Source organism: Pan paniscus, chromosome 8, assembly GCF_029289425.2.
Source record: "Pan paniscus chromosome 8, NHGRI_mPanPan1-v2.0_pri, whole genome shotgun sequence".
In the NCBI taxonomy this organism is placed as follows: domain Eukaryota; kingdom Metazoa; phylum Chordata; class Mammalia; order Primates; family Hominidae; genus Pan; species Pan paniscus.
In genome coordinates, this window is record NC_073257.2 from 25,721,932 (window position 1) to 25,736,013 (window position 14,082).

General features: G+C 44.4%; 1 protein-coding gene across 2 annotated transcripts in view; it reads left to right on the top strand.

Moving 5' to 3' along the window:
- The window catches only part of MCM10 (minichromosome maintenance 10 replication initiation factor), a 49,330-nt gene extending 35,780 nt beyond the window's left edge, over nucleotides 1–13,550 (top strand). For both annotated transcript variants that reach the window (XM_003827823.6, XM_008953155.5), the window contains exons 15-20: nucleotides 413–557; nucleotides 1,474–1,592; nucleotides 4,367–4,480; nucleotides 7,179–7,324; nucleotides 11,533–11,575; nucleotides 11,669–13,550. In XM_003827823.6, coding sequence (XP_003827871.1) covers nucleotides 413–557; nucleotides 1,474–1,592; nucleotides 4,367–4,480; nucleotides 7,179–7,324; nucleotides 11,533–11,575; nucleotides 11,669–11,752 — 651 coding nt within the window. In that variant the 3' untranslated portion in view covers nucleotides 11,753–13,550. The remainder of the gene's footprint in view (nucleotides 1–412; nucleotides 558–1,473; nucleotides 1,593–4,366; nucleotides 4,481–7,178; nucleotides 7,325–11,532; nucleotides 11,576–11,668) is intronic.
- The last annotated feature ends 532 nt before the right edge of the window (nucleotides 13,551–14,082 follow it).

A 14,082-nucleotide genomic window follows, 5' to 3' on the forward strand; every position in this document is an offset into this window, starting at 1 on the left:
TGCCAAGCCCCATTTCCATTTTATACATGAAAAATTAAGTAATTTTCCTTGGGTTACAAGCTAGTCTGTGGCAGAGCTGGATGGAACTGTATCTTAATTCTCTCTGATTCTAAAACTTCCAAAATGGTGATGTGGCTCCTTTATGGATCTGGAAGCCTGCAGTCTTGCTGATGTCAAACTTGTTATATTTAAATAAATTAAGATTTTATTCATCAACATATAGACCTGTCTCCCATGCTATTGTATTCTAGTAATTGTGTTAATAATACTAAGTAAAATTAAGATACGTTCTGCCAATTTCTGTCAGAGAACAGCCAGAATTCACTGGTTACTAATAAAAAAGGGATCCAGGTCTATAAGTGCCTCTGTCATCTTTTAGATCTTTACCTCCCTCTCATTCCCTTTTTTCTAGTTAGCTGCTATCACCAAATTAAGGGCAAAAGGCCAGGTTCTTACAAAAACAAACCCAAACAGCATTAAGAAGAAACAAAAGGACCCTCAGGACATCCTGGAGGTGAAGGAACGTGTAGAAAAAAACACCATGTTTTCTTCTCAAGGTACTGCAGTTTCACAGTTAACAGTGGGAAAGAGAAACTGTTTCTAAGGGAAATATGTTCTAAACCCAAACCAGCACCCAGATATCAAGCAATTACTTCCATTTCCTCCTATATGGAATACCTAAATAGAATTTCTACGGGTGGAACTGATTTTTTTTTTAAATGGAGTCTTGCTCTGTTGCCAGGCTAGAGTGCAGTGGCGCAGTCTTGGCTCGCTGCAGCCTCTGCCTCCTGGGTTCAAGCGATCCTCCTGCCTCAGCCTCACAAGTAAGTGGGACTACAAGCGCGCGCCACCACGCCCAGCTAATTTTTTGTATTTTTAGTATAGATGGGGTTTCACCATGTTGGCCAGGATGGTCTCGATCTCCTGACCTCATGATCCGCCCGCCTTGGCCTCCCAAAGTGCTGGGATTACAGACGTGAGCTGGAACTGATTTTTTTATAATCACATTAAATTGGAATGAAATTGGGCACAATTTGAGTACTTGGGAATAGGATTGCTCATTGGATCTTTGTACATATATATATTAGCATAAAGATTTACTTTGACAGAACTAGAATTCCTTTGTTTTAAATTGCCATATCTTTATTTTTAAAACTCTGAAGTTGGCAATATCATTTTAACATAATCGTCAACATTATTTACATTGTTGTTATCTGTTACTATCGGCAGCTGCCTATTTGAAGGTGAAAAAGAGATTCTATTTAGTGGTAAAATCTGCCACCACCCCACATTCTAGGCTCAGCTTCTTGGCTCACCTCTGAGAGCTTTTCCCTGCTGGGACCAGCTGGGGTAGGTCAAGTTTGAAGGGCTGTTAGGCAGAGGAGGAGGGAGTGGGAGGGAGTGGAGTTGATGAGGCGCACTGGCTTTCTGAAATTTCTTGGTCACTGCTAATGTTTGTTCCTTGTGCCCTAGCTGAGGATGAATTGGAGCCTGCCAGGAAAAAAAGGAGAGAACAACTTGCCTATCTGGAATCTGAGGAATTTCAGAAAATCCTAAAAGCAAAATCAAAACACACAGGCATCCTGAAAGAGGTAAGAGCCCAAAAGCTCAAGGATGGTGTTGATGTCCGATGTCCTTCAAAGCCAAGGTGCTAGCTGTAGGACCAAGAATCTGTTGTTTGTTTTATTTTGTTTTTCTGAGACAGAGTCTCAGTCTGTGGCCCAGGCTGAAGTGCAGTGGCGCAATCTCGGCTCACCGCAAGCTCCGCCTCCCAGGTTCAAGCAATTCTCCTGCCTCAGCCTCCCAAGTAGCTGGGATTACAGGCGCCTGCCACCACACGAAGCAAATTTTTGTGTTTTTAGTAGAGAGAGAGTTTCACCGTGTTGGCCAGGCTGATCTCTAACTCCTGACCTCAAGTGATCCTCCCGCCTTGGCCTCCCAAAGTGCTGGGATTACAGGCGTGAGCCACCATGCCCGTACCCAGCCAAGAATCTGTTTTTTACATAAATCTAGAAGTAGGTATATGTCAGTTTGTTTGAGTTTGCTTTGAAGAACAGGAGAATTTCTAATAAATTTTAGCTTTGTCCTTGTCTCTTTACTGAAGAATATCATTTGATTTAACATGACTTAAATAGATATCAATATTATAAAAATGTTTGCATTTGGTTATGGCTGTGAAATTATGTTTAAATGGCTCTACACTGCTGCTATTTTCTGCCTTGCAATATGCAAAAAGAGTTTTCCCATTCCAGTATTTTTATATTGGCATTTCAAATGCTCTAAATCACTAGTTAACCCCATCACACCCAAGGACCCTTTTTAATAACAAGTATTTTGTATTGCTTCCTTATCTTGAAATAAAATTCATAGATAATATGAATTACCTATACTAGTCATATCGAAAAAATCAATAAATATCCTAATGCAAATAAGAAAAAATGAAAAGATTTGTGATAAAGATACAGATTTCATTATGGATTCATAAATGCAGAGGCAGAACTAGCTTAGGGGAAATAATCAAGTCGTCAGAGGCTTGGACTTATCAGGGTAAATGAGCCAGAAATGGAGGCTCACATAGGTTTGTGTCTTGGTGAATAGCATGGACCTATTTCTTTGATAATGTAGGGGTTTTGTCAGGGGTTGGAGGGGTGTTCAGACAGGGTCTCCGTATGTTCCCCAAGCTGGTCTTGAACTCCGGGGCTCAAGCAATTCTCATACCTCAGCCTCCTGAGTAGCTAGGACTAGATAATGTACTTTTTGGGGGGGGGTTGGGGAGGTTTTGTTTTTTTTTGAGACAAGGTCTTTTTCTATCCCCCAGGCTGGAGTGCAGTGGCGCCATCAGGGCTCACTGCAGCCTCAAACTCCTGGCTGTAGGAGTGATGTTCCCACCTCAGCCTCCCAAGTAGCTGGGACTACAGGCGCATCACCATGATGGGCTAATTTTTTTTTTAATTAATTTTTTTTTTAGAGACAGGGTTTATCTATGTTGCCCAGGCTGGATTGTGTGTGTGTGTGTGTGTGTGTGTGTGTGTGTGTGTGTGTGTGTTTAAGTAAATAATCCTTAGAAACCAAAGCACCATTGTCCCTCAGTATACACAGGAGTCTAGTTTTACTCTTGGAATAGTCAACATAGGTTAAAACCATGCACAAATATTATAGGGTTGTGTAGAAAGCAGTTAGATTCTAGGGTTTTAATCAGGTTCCCCATCCACACAGATGTCTCATAGAGCACACAGAAGCCAGGCAGGATGAGAAGCAATCCTTGGTTGTGTTGGTGACGGTCGCATGCATTGCAGACAGTGCAGCACCCCTGGTCCCCGCCAGCTGCAGAGGTAGCAATCATTGCAATGAAAAGGAAAGTGCTCCCACCAATTTTCAAAATATCTCCATTCAGCATCACTACTCCGAATGATCTGCTCTTCGTTTGATTAACAAATAACTAACGAGACAGTTCTGCATCATATCTTTTCACTGGACTTGAAACTCAGGAGAGATGCCAGAGCTGACTCTGCAGGCTGCAGAGCTGAGCTCCTCGCCTCTGTGGCACCCGAGGCCCCGGGCCCTCCTCTCTGTGGAGCAGCACTAACCCCATCGCTGCACCCACCTTCTGCCACAAGCATCTCTGCCCTCAGGCTATTCCCTGATGTTCTGTGCACCCAGGAAACTCACCAGTGGGGGCCTGGAACACCTTGTGTATGTGGAGTCTGTATTAGAACAGTAGAAATAACTGCCTTCGGGCACACACTTGACATACTGATACTGTCATGTTAGGAGTGTTTATTTGTATTTGGTGCTTTAAAAATCACCAAATGGGCCAGGTGCGGTGGGTCACGTAATCCTAGCACTTTGGAGGCCAAGGCAGGCGGATCACCTGAGGTCAGGAGTTTGAGACCAGCCTAGCCAACAGGGTGAAACCCCATCTCTACTGAAAATCCAAAAATTTAGCTGGGCATCGTGGCAGGCACCTGTAGTCCCTACTACTCAGGAGGCTGGTGCAGGAGAATCACTTGAACCCAGGAGGTGGAGGTTGCAGTAAGGTAGAGATTGCACCACTGCACTCTAGCCTAGGTTACAGCGAGACTCCATCTCAAAAATAAAATAAAATAAAAATAAAAATCACCAAATGCTCTCATGTCCCTTTGTTTTTGCATATTAAGAGTTCATTTCTATGCATCATCATCTTTTGCTTTGCAGCTCATGAGGTGCTGTCCAGGGCCCTGTCACACTTAGCCTGCCTCTTCCATTCTGTTCTGTTTTAATTATTATCAGCTGAGTCATTTGAATAATCATTGAGTTACTCTTACTGCACTGCCTGAGTGCATACTGGATTTAGTACCAGGTCTTTCATTATGCCCTGTCATTCCAGGCTGAGGCTGAGATGCAGGAGCGCTACTTTGAGCCACTGGTGAAAAAAGAACAAATGGAAGAAAAGATGAGAAACATCAGAGAAGTGAAGTGCCGTGTCGTGACATGCAAGACGGTGGGTGAAGGCGGGGGCTGCAGCAACCCATGGGCCCTGTGTGGTGCTTTTGTGACTCGGCAGCATGTGGAGAACCTGTGGGATCTGGGGCCCTATCTCGTGATGTGTCAGTTAATTAGGCTGGAAAGCAAAGGGCGCAGGTGGCCCAGGACCCAGCTTCCTGCCTGACCTGGCTGCTGTGCTCTGCTGATGGAGTGTTTGTCGAGGGCATTCTTCTCTCATTTGACCACAGCCCCCAGTTTGGATGGGCCCTAACATCTCTTGCCCTGGACCACTGGGTCCGCGTGGCTCTGACTGCTCTTTCTCAGGTTCTGGCGTATCCTCGCTCAGCGTTCTCAGGCCTTGGGACCGTGGTTGAACCCCTTGGCCTCTCATGTTACGATCCACCACTGCTTTCCTACTCCTGGCTCAATCTGCTCTGTTGAGTCTCAAGCCAGAGTGTGGATTAGATCATCATCTGTGTTCGCAGAATTTTTATCATAAATCTGTTAGAAAATTCTAAGTCCTCTATTCTTCAACACTGATTAAAAATGGGAAGAAAGGGCTGGGTGCGATGGCTCATGCCTGGAATCCCAGCACTTTTGGATGCCAAGGCAGGAGGATCACTTAAGGCCAGGAATTTGAGACAACCCGGGCAACATCGTGAGACCCCATCTCAACAAAAAATAAAAAATTAGCCGGTGTGGTGGTGCACACCTGTGGCTCCAGCTACTTGGGAGGCTGAGGCAGGAGGATCACTTGAGCCCAGGAATCCAAAGCTGCAGTGAGCTATGATCATGCCACTGCACCCTAGCCTGGGCAACAGAGCGAGATCCTATCTCAAAAAGAAAAAAGACAAGAAAGAAGAAAGCTCTTGCTGAACACTGTTCCTTCCATTACCATTTGTTCCCACTATCCCTGTGTGGCAAATCAGCCTACTTAATAAACGTGCGGAAGAGGTGGAAGTGGCATAGCTTACCAAGTGCACCTTTCTCTGTCTTATTCCTTTTAACACTTTAGCTCTCCTATGCATTTGGGGGTCAGCTCCAAATTAGCTACCACCAAAAGTAGGGCTTCCTTTAGAAAGTTTCTGTCTTGGGGCATAAGTAAAGATGATTCTTTTAAACGTAATCTTTGGAAGATTACGTGTCTTTGGAAGACAGGAAACGCAAACCCACCATTGCATTTCACCCCAGATGACAGCTCTTACTCCGACACAGCGGTGGACCTGCAGGCGGACTTAGTGGGTTTGTCTCCTGTTGCCACCGTAACAATGATCACAGATGAGGTGGCCTAACACAATGCACATTTATTGTTATTTTATTATGTATTTATTTATTTATTTTTGGAGACAGAGTCTCACTCTGTCGCCCAGGTTGGAGTGCAGTGGCACAATCTCGGCTCACTGCAACCTCTGCCTCCCTGGTTCAAGCGATTCTCGTGTCTCAGCCTCCCGAGTAGCTGGGATTACAGGCACGCACCACACTGCCTGGTGAATTTTTGTATTTTTAATAGAGATGGGGTTTCACTATGTTGGACATGCTGGTCTGGAACTCCTGACTTCAGATGATCTGCCTGCCTTGGCCTCCCAAAGCGCTGGGATTACAGGCATGAGCCACCATGCCTGGCCTCACAGTGTACATTTATTATCTCTTATGTAGGTCAGAAGTCTGTGTGGGTCTTGCTGGGCTAAAATCAGGGTGTAGCCAGGGCCGGGTTTCCTGCAGACAGGGCTGCAGCAGGGGAGAATCATCTCCTGGCCCAGCTTCTGAGTCACAGCATTCTTGCCTGCCCTTACTTCCTCCACGCAGCCAGCGGCAGCAGGTTGAGCTCTCACCTTGCAGCCCTGAGCTCCTCTTCCACGTTTAAGGGTCCTTGTGATTCCACTGGGCCCACCCAGATCATCTAGGACAATCTCCCTATCCATTAGCAACCTGAATTTCACCTGCAGCCTCGATTCCCCTTCCCTCTGGACCATCACACACTCACAGTTTCGGGGAGTAGGGTGTGCACGTTTTTTAGAGGGCCATCGTCATGCCAGCCTTGGGCTCACCACTCTGCTCTGCACTTTCTGAGGTTGTCCAAGTGTTGAGTTATTGATCAAGCTCAGCGTAATTCCCGGAAGTTACATCGCTCTCTCCCGCACATGTTTTGCTACTCACCCACCCCTTCTCATTCTCCTCGGTCCTTCTGAGGATCGAAATTAAAAGTGAATTCCTCAATCTCTCTGTCTTGGCTTTGCTGCTAATAGGGAGTAAGAATAAGCCTATATCCTTTTTATAGATCATAGAAGAGAATGAAAGAGATGCTGATCAGTCTTTCTAAATAGATCCCAAGCCTCAGCATCCTATATAAGCAAGGGGCCGTAATGACTCTAGCACAGACTGCCCGAAGCTATTTAGGGGTTGACAGTACGTTTCCTCTTCTGCCCTTGCTGTTGTCATCATGGAACGTGTTACACAATAACAGAAAGTTATTGTGTACTTTGTGCCTGATCAGAAATTGGGCCAAACGTGAGAAACGGTGGTATCAGTGTGAGGGAGTCGGGCAATCACACGGGTGACTGTAGCAAGAGGCGAAGGTGGCCCAGTCCCCTAGCAAGGGCCCAGGTAGTGATGAGAGACCAGGTGGTCATGGAGCAGATTGCCCTTACTGCAGCTGAGCATTTGTCCTCAAAGGCTCTTCACCGGCGGTGTGGGTTTTTTGTTGCTCTGTGCAGTGCGCCTATACCCACTTCAAGCTGCTGGAGACCTGCGTCAGTGAGCAGCATGAATACCACTGGCACGATGGTGTGAAGAGGTTTTTCAAATGTCCCTGTGGAAACAGAAGCATCTCCTTGGACAGACTCCCGAACAAGCACTGCAGGTATGAGAATCACCTGGAGCTCTTTGTCCCACGTGGGGATTTTCATCTCTTTTTCCAGAGTCTGTGATTCTGTTCCCTTGGAACGTTGGATGATCATTCCATGCCTTCCTATAGCTCCAGGCTACCCTTGGGACTCAAGCTGTTAACTGAAATCCCTGGAAGGAAGGGACCCTGCCCTTTCACTGCTGTCCCCAACACCTAATATAGTGCCTGGCCCATAAGGGGTCCTCAGAAGTGTTTGTTGAATAAATAAGTGAAGAATCATAGGGTGAGGTGGTGAACATGTGTGTGTTTGTTGGGGGCTAGGATGCACATAATATTTTTTTCCTCTCTCCAAAGAGTTATTTGATCATTTTAAATGTCTTTAGCTTGTGAGGACTCTGCTGTTCTTCAGTATCCAAGGGGCATTGGTCCCAGGACAGCACTCTTCCCCACAGGATACCAAAATCTGTGGATGCTCAAGTCTCTGACATGACTTCATTCTTTGTTATGGCTGAGCAGTATTCCATTGTGTTTATGTACTACATTTTCTTTATCCAGTCATCTCTTGATGGGCATTTAGGTTGATTCCATGTCTTTGCTATTTTGACTAGTACTGTGATAAACATACATGTGCAGAAATCAGTGTACCGATTTCTTGTTCTTTGGGTAGATACCCAGTAGTGGGATTGCTGGATTGAATGGTAGTTTTATTTTTAGTTCTTTGAGAAATCTTCATATGTTTTCTATATGAGGTTGTGCTAATTTGCATTCCCACCAGTGTGAGCATTTCCTTTTCACATCCACGCCAGCATCTGGTTATTTTTTGCCTTTTTAATAATAGCCATTCTTACTAGTATAAGATGATAACTCTGATGATGAGTGTTTTTCCGAATACTTTGGACCCACGGATGGGATGCTTGAACCCACAGGTGTGGTAGGCTGACTGTGTGTGTTGTAAGCGTCTTTTGTTTCTCTTTTTACTTTTGGGGGCAACGTCAGATACGGAGGCAGAGCTGCTGTGTTTGACAGTCAAGGAACATCCTTCACATAGAATACGACGATGGCACCTCTGGAGCTGGGTTAAGGAACCCTCCCTGGTGCAGCATGCTGCCATCGCAGGTCCATCCAGTGCCCTCCCTGTCTCATTCACATGCTCTTCTTACCCATTCTCCCTCCATCCTATCCCTTCGCACCATCCTCTGCCATTCTCCAATGGTTGCTGTGATCCTCTTGTTAATTTTCTTGTGAACGTGTACTGCTTGCTCTGCAGCCGTTTTTATTTCACATAGGTGGTACAGAATTATGTCTCGTTTGATTTTGTTTCTCACTCGGCTCTGTGTTTGTAGGATGCGTCTGTGCTCGCTATGTTCATCGGGTTCCTAACTGATGACAGTACCCAAGGCAGCACCCATCACATTTCACCCGCGGGCACCCTATACCCTCCCCACACATGTCCCCTGGCCTCAGCCCCTCAGTGCTTTCACCACAGTGAGTTCTTATTCTTGTCAAGAGCTCTCACTGGGATGGTATCACTGCCTTTTTGTGTGCTTGCTTATTTTCATTTGTTGTTCACTTCCTAGAGTTCATACTTCACTCTCACTTCAGATTCTCCAGGGTCGATCCAGAGATCCGAGGGAGGGAGCCAGGAAGCCGGGCCAGTTCATCACTTTACCAGGAGCTGGCTTGCCAATTTTTCACATTCTAGATTATAATTTTTAAGTAGTTATTTATATATTGATACTTGACTTATTTCCAAAATAGATGACTAAAAATGTCATTATAGCAAGAGCTTATGGAGAACGTTAGAAAAATAAAAAAAAATTCTGTTTATTAAGTACAGGGCACAAATGGAAGGGCACGATGCCTTTCAGCCTCCAGGTGGCACTGTGATTGTAAGAACCATGCTTTTTCTGGACTTTTTGTCAGTTGCTTTTTTTTTTTTCCTTCTTTTTTTGAGACAGGGTCTCACTCTGTCATCCAGGCAGGAGTGCAGTGCCATGATCATAGCCCACTGCAGCCTTGAACTCATGGGCTCAAGCGATCCTTCTGCTTCTGCCTCCTGAGTAGCTGGGACTACAGGTGTGCACCACTACACCCAGCTAATTTTTTTAATTTACTTTTTTTTATAGAGACAGGGTCTCACTATGTTGTCCAGGCTGGTTTCAAACTCCTGGGCTCAAGTGGGCTCAGCTGCCCAAAGTGCTGGGATTGCAGGCCTGAGCCACCATGCTTGGCTAGTTCTTGATCTAGAACAGAAGGCAGCACACATTGCCTGTAAAATGTCAGTGGTGAATATATTAGGCTTTGTGGGCCAGATGATCCGTCACAACCACACAGCTCTGCTGGTGCAGCCTGAAAGCAACCATAGATAATACACGGGCAACTGGGCACGGCTGTGTTCAAATAAAACTTTATTTATAAAAACTGGTGATGTGCTGGATTGGGGTTGTAGTTTGCTGACTCCTAACTAGAATAGTGATTTTTTTTTTTCTCACAATTTTATCATTGATCTACATATAGGCTACCAGAGTTCTCTTCATTGATACTGAACCAGTCTCTAGAGGTGGAAGGTGATGGTTGGGAGGTTGTAAGGGCTAAGGCCACTGGCGTGCCACCTTTCAGGGCAGAAATTGTGATATGGTTTGGCTGTGTCCCCACCCAGATCTCATCTTGAATGGTAGCTCCCATAATTCCCACAAGTTGAGAGAGGGACTCAGTGGGAGGTAATTGAATCATGGGGCAGGTCTTTCCCGGGCTGTTCTCATGAAAACAAATAAGTCTCATGAGATCTGATGGTTTTATAAAGGAGAGTTCCCTGCACACACTGTCTTGCCTGCCGCCATGTAAGACATGCCTTTGCTCTTCCTTCGTCTTCCACCATGATTGTGAGGCCTCCCAAGCCATGTGGAACTGAGTCCATTAAACTTCTTTCCTTTATAAATTACCCAGTCTTGGGTATGTCTTTACTAGCAGCATGAGAACAGACTAATGAGAACGAGTAGACTCTAAGCTAGGTAAGGGGAAGGGGAGACAGGCAGCATCCCACCCCACCCCAACCCTCTGAAATCCAAGTGAGCTGGCAGACATACTTCCTTGGCTTTATTATATGTCTTCTCTCTTTCTCTCTCTTTTTCCCAGAGTAAACTTCATAGGAAATAAGTTTTCACCATAGTGTTCACATCCCTTCTCAGGGTGGAAGTCACCCACCATTTTAAAAACGAGAGCAAGAAGGGCTGGACTTGGTGGCTTATGCCTGTAATTCCAGCACTTTGGGAGGCTGAGGCAGATGGAACACTTGAGCCCAAGAGTTCAAGACCAGCCTAGGCAACATAGTGAGACTCCCCATCTCTACAGAAATTTAAAAATGAGCTGGGCATGGTGGTGTACACCTTTGGTCCCAGCTACTCAAGAGGCTGAGGCAGGAGGATCACTTGATCCCTGAAGATCAAGGCTGCTGCAGTGAGCTGTGATCGCACTACTGCACTCCAGCCTGGGCCACAGAGTGAACCCTGTCTCTAAAAAAAAATAAAAACAAAACGAGTCCCTGGGCCCTTTGAACAAAAAGAGAGTAAAGAGGCTGGGCACAGTGGCTCACGCTTGTAATCCCAGCACTTTGGGAGGCTAAGGCAGGCAGATCACTTGTGCCCAGGAGTTTGAGGCCAGCGTGGGCAACATAGCAAAATCCCATCTCTCCAAAAAAAAAAAAAAAAAAAAAAAAGGAAAAGAAAAGAAAGTGAGTAAAGGCTTTTGGGTTATAAAGAGAAAGGGAGAAGGATGATCCAGACTAGAAAGAAGATTATTCCTTTCTTAGCTCAACCTTTTTGCTCCAAAAAAAAGAGGAGGAAGGGGCCAAACATAGATTATCCTGCACCAGAGGGCCAGCTCCTTAAATCTGAGTCTCATCCCAACCACCATCATTTGTAAAAACCAAGGGTGGTGCATTCATTACCTGCAGTGCGTGGATCCCTGTGGTGCCATCATTATCATTTGAAGCTCCATCTCTGAAGCCTCTAGCTTTGTAAGGACCTACAGACCACTTCCCAAGTCATTGCAGGTTTATTTTTGTCGCATTTGAGCATAACCTCAGATTTGGCATACAATACGAATGTCACCTTGAACAGCTCCTTGAATGGGGGCCTACTCTCCCCAGGTGCAATGAGCACCGTCGTCTTTACATGAGTGAGCCTACACCACCCTGCTGAGTAAATCCATCTGTTCTGTTTCAGTAACTGTGGCCTCTACAAATGGGAACGGGACGGAATGCTAAAGGTATGCCATTTGCGTACTAATTTTTGACTCCTTTTAGTGACCCATGCTAATAATGTTGAACCATCTCCTATTAAAATATTTTCATTTTTCTAGGAAAAGACTGGTCCAAAGATAGGAGGAGAAACTCTGTTACCAAGAGGAGAAGAACATGCTAAATTTCTGAACAGCCTTAAATAACCCGAACTTCAGACTTTCCCACAGCCTTCCTGGCCTCCTGTGACTCTGGAAAGCAAAGGATTGGCTGTGCATTGTCCATTGATTCCTGATTGACGCCGTCAAAAACAAATGCTTGTTAAGCCCATAAGCTTTGCCTGCTTACTTTCTGCCATTGGGTTGGTTTGATACCACATTTAACATTGACATTTAAGTGGAAAACCAAGTTATCATTGTCTTTTCTAAGCTCAGTGTGGATGATTGCATTACTTCATTCACTGAAGTTTTTGCCCAAAAATCGGAAGGTAAACAGAGAGCTATGTTTCTGTATCTTTTGGTTATAGAGTGTTCACTTCTTTATCATAACAAAATTCTAGTGTTTATACGAACACCCAGAGGCAAAAGAATTTGGCTTAATTCTCACTCCAGGTAAGTTGCTTAACTTCTGGGCTTCAGTTTTCTCATCTGTAAAATCAGGAAGATTGGACTAAGTGATCCTGAAATGTATTTTTTAGCACTGGATTTCTACAAATAATAAAACTTTTTCCCATCTAGATAATGATGATCACATAGTCTTGATGTACGGACATTAAAAGCCAGATTTCTTCATTCAATTCTGTTATCTCTGTTTTACTCTTTGAAATTCATCAAGCCACTGAACCACTTTGCATTTCAGTTTATATATAGAGAGAGAAAGAAGGCTGTCTGCTCTTACATTATTGTGGAGCCCTGAGATAGAAATATGTAAAATCTCATTTTATTTATTTTTTATTTTTTTATTTTTTATGACAGGGTCTCGCTCTGTCACCCCGGCTGGAGTGCAGTAGTGCGATCGCGGCACACTGCAGCCTTGGCTTCCCTGGGCTCAAGCAGTCCTCCCGCCTCAGTCTCCCAAATAGCTAGGACTACAGGTGTGCGTGACCAAGCCCAGCTAATTTTTGCATTTTTTGTAGAGATGGAGTTTTGCCATGTTGCTCAGGCTGGTCTCAAACTCCTGAGCACTAGCAATCCACCCACCTCTGTTTCCAAAAAAAAAAAAAAAAAAAAAAGAAAGGTCAACCCCTATGCAAATTAACACAGCAAAGGTTTCATTCAGGAGATTCTTCCATCTGGGCAACCTGGTTTTCCAAATATCATTTGACCTAAGTGAATGTTGATACCAGCTAAAGATTGGGTAAATTGGTTGAATTATTGTATTGAAGCTTGAGCTGTAGCTAAAAGTAATTTAGGTTTCCCCTAAGATGTTATGTTAGGGACATAACACTTTTGGGAGGTTCTTGTGGGAGATGGTTGATTTAGGTTTTCAAAAGCTAGAAATAAAATTTACATGCCTTAGATTTCATAAAATTCTGCTCTAATTGGGTGGAAGGTGCTGTATCTAACTTGTGTTCCTCCTAAGGTTATGTCCTAATAACTATTCTTTTAGGAGTATACTTCTACTTTATAGAAGGTTGCTTTTCTTTTTAATTTTTTCTAACAAACAAAAGAATAAAGTATTTATTAATAAGAACCAGAAAGCACTTGAAACTGATGTTTTTAATGACTCATTTAGGGTAGATTTATCTCATTAACTTAAAACAGCTATGTGTATGAAATAGGTCACAACAGAACTTGAACACCAGGTTGGTGTCTGAGCAATCCCTTTCTTATGGGAAAAACAATGTTCTTGTTTGAACAGAGGGTATCATTGCAGTCAGTATTCACGTGTATATTGTTATATAAGTTGTATAATATGCTTGTAAAGGCTGAGGGTGAGCCGTATCTGGATGCCTTTTTACAATTTGATTTTAACTTTTAAAATAAATTTAAAACATAATTGTCACTTCTTAGTTTTGCTCAATCTTGGGGGACTTTGCTTTGAGGTGCTCTGTGCATGTGCTTTCTTAGCATATTTGGGGATGAGACGCGGTCGGTAGGGGTGGGGTAGGGAAACTTGTTATTTTATTTTACTTATTTTTTTGAGACAGAGTCTTGCTCTGTCACCCAGGCTGGAGTGCAGTGGCGCAATCTCGGCTCACTGCAACCTCCACCTCGTGGGCTCAAGCAATCCTCCCACTTCAGCCTCCCGAGCAGCTGGGATTACAGGTGCGCGCCACCGTGCCTGGCTAATGTTTGTATTTTTAGTAGAGAAGGGGTTTCACCATGTTGCCCAGGCTGGTCTCAAACTCCTGGCCTCAAGTGATCCACCTGCCTCGGCCTCCCAAAGTGCTGGGATTACAGGCATGAGCCACTGTGCCCAGCCTAATCCTACCTTCCTTATCAACCTTTATGAAATGCTTTCATGCAAATCCAACATATGTGTTTTATTTTTCTTAACCTGTCATTGGTAACATAGGGATTAAATGTGTAATCAC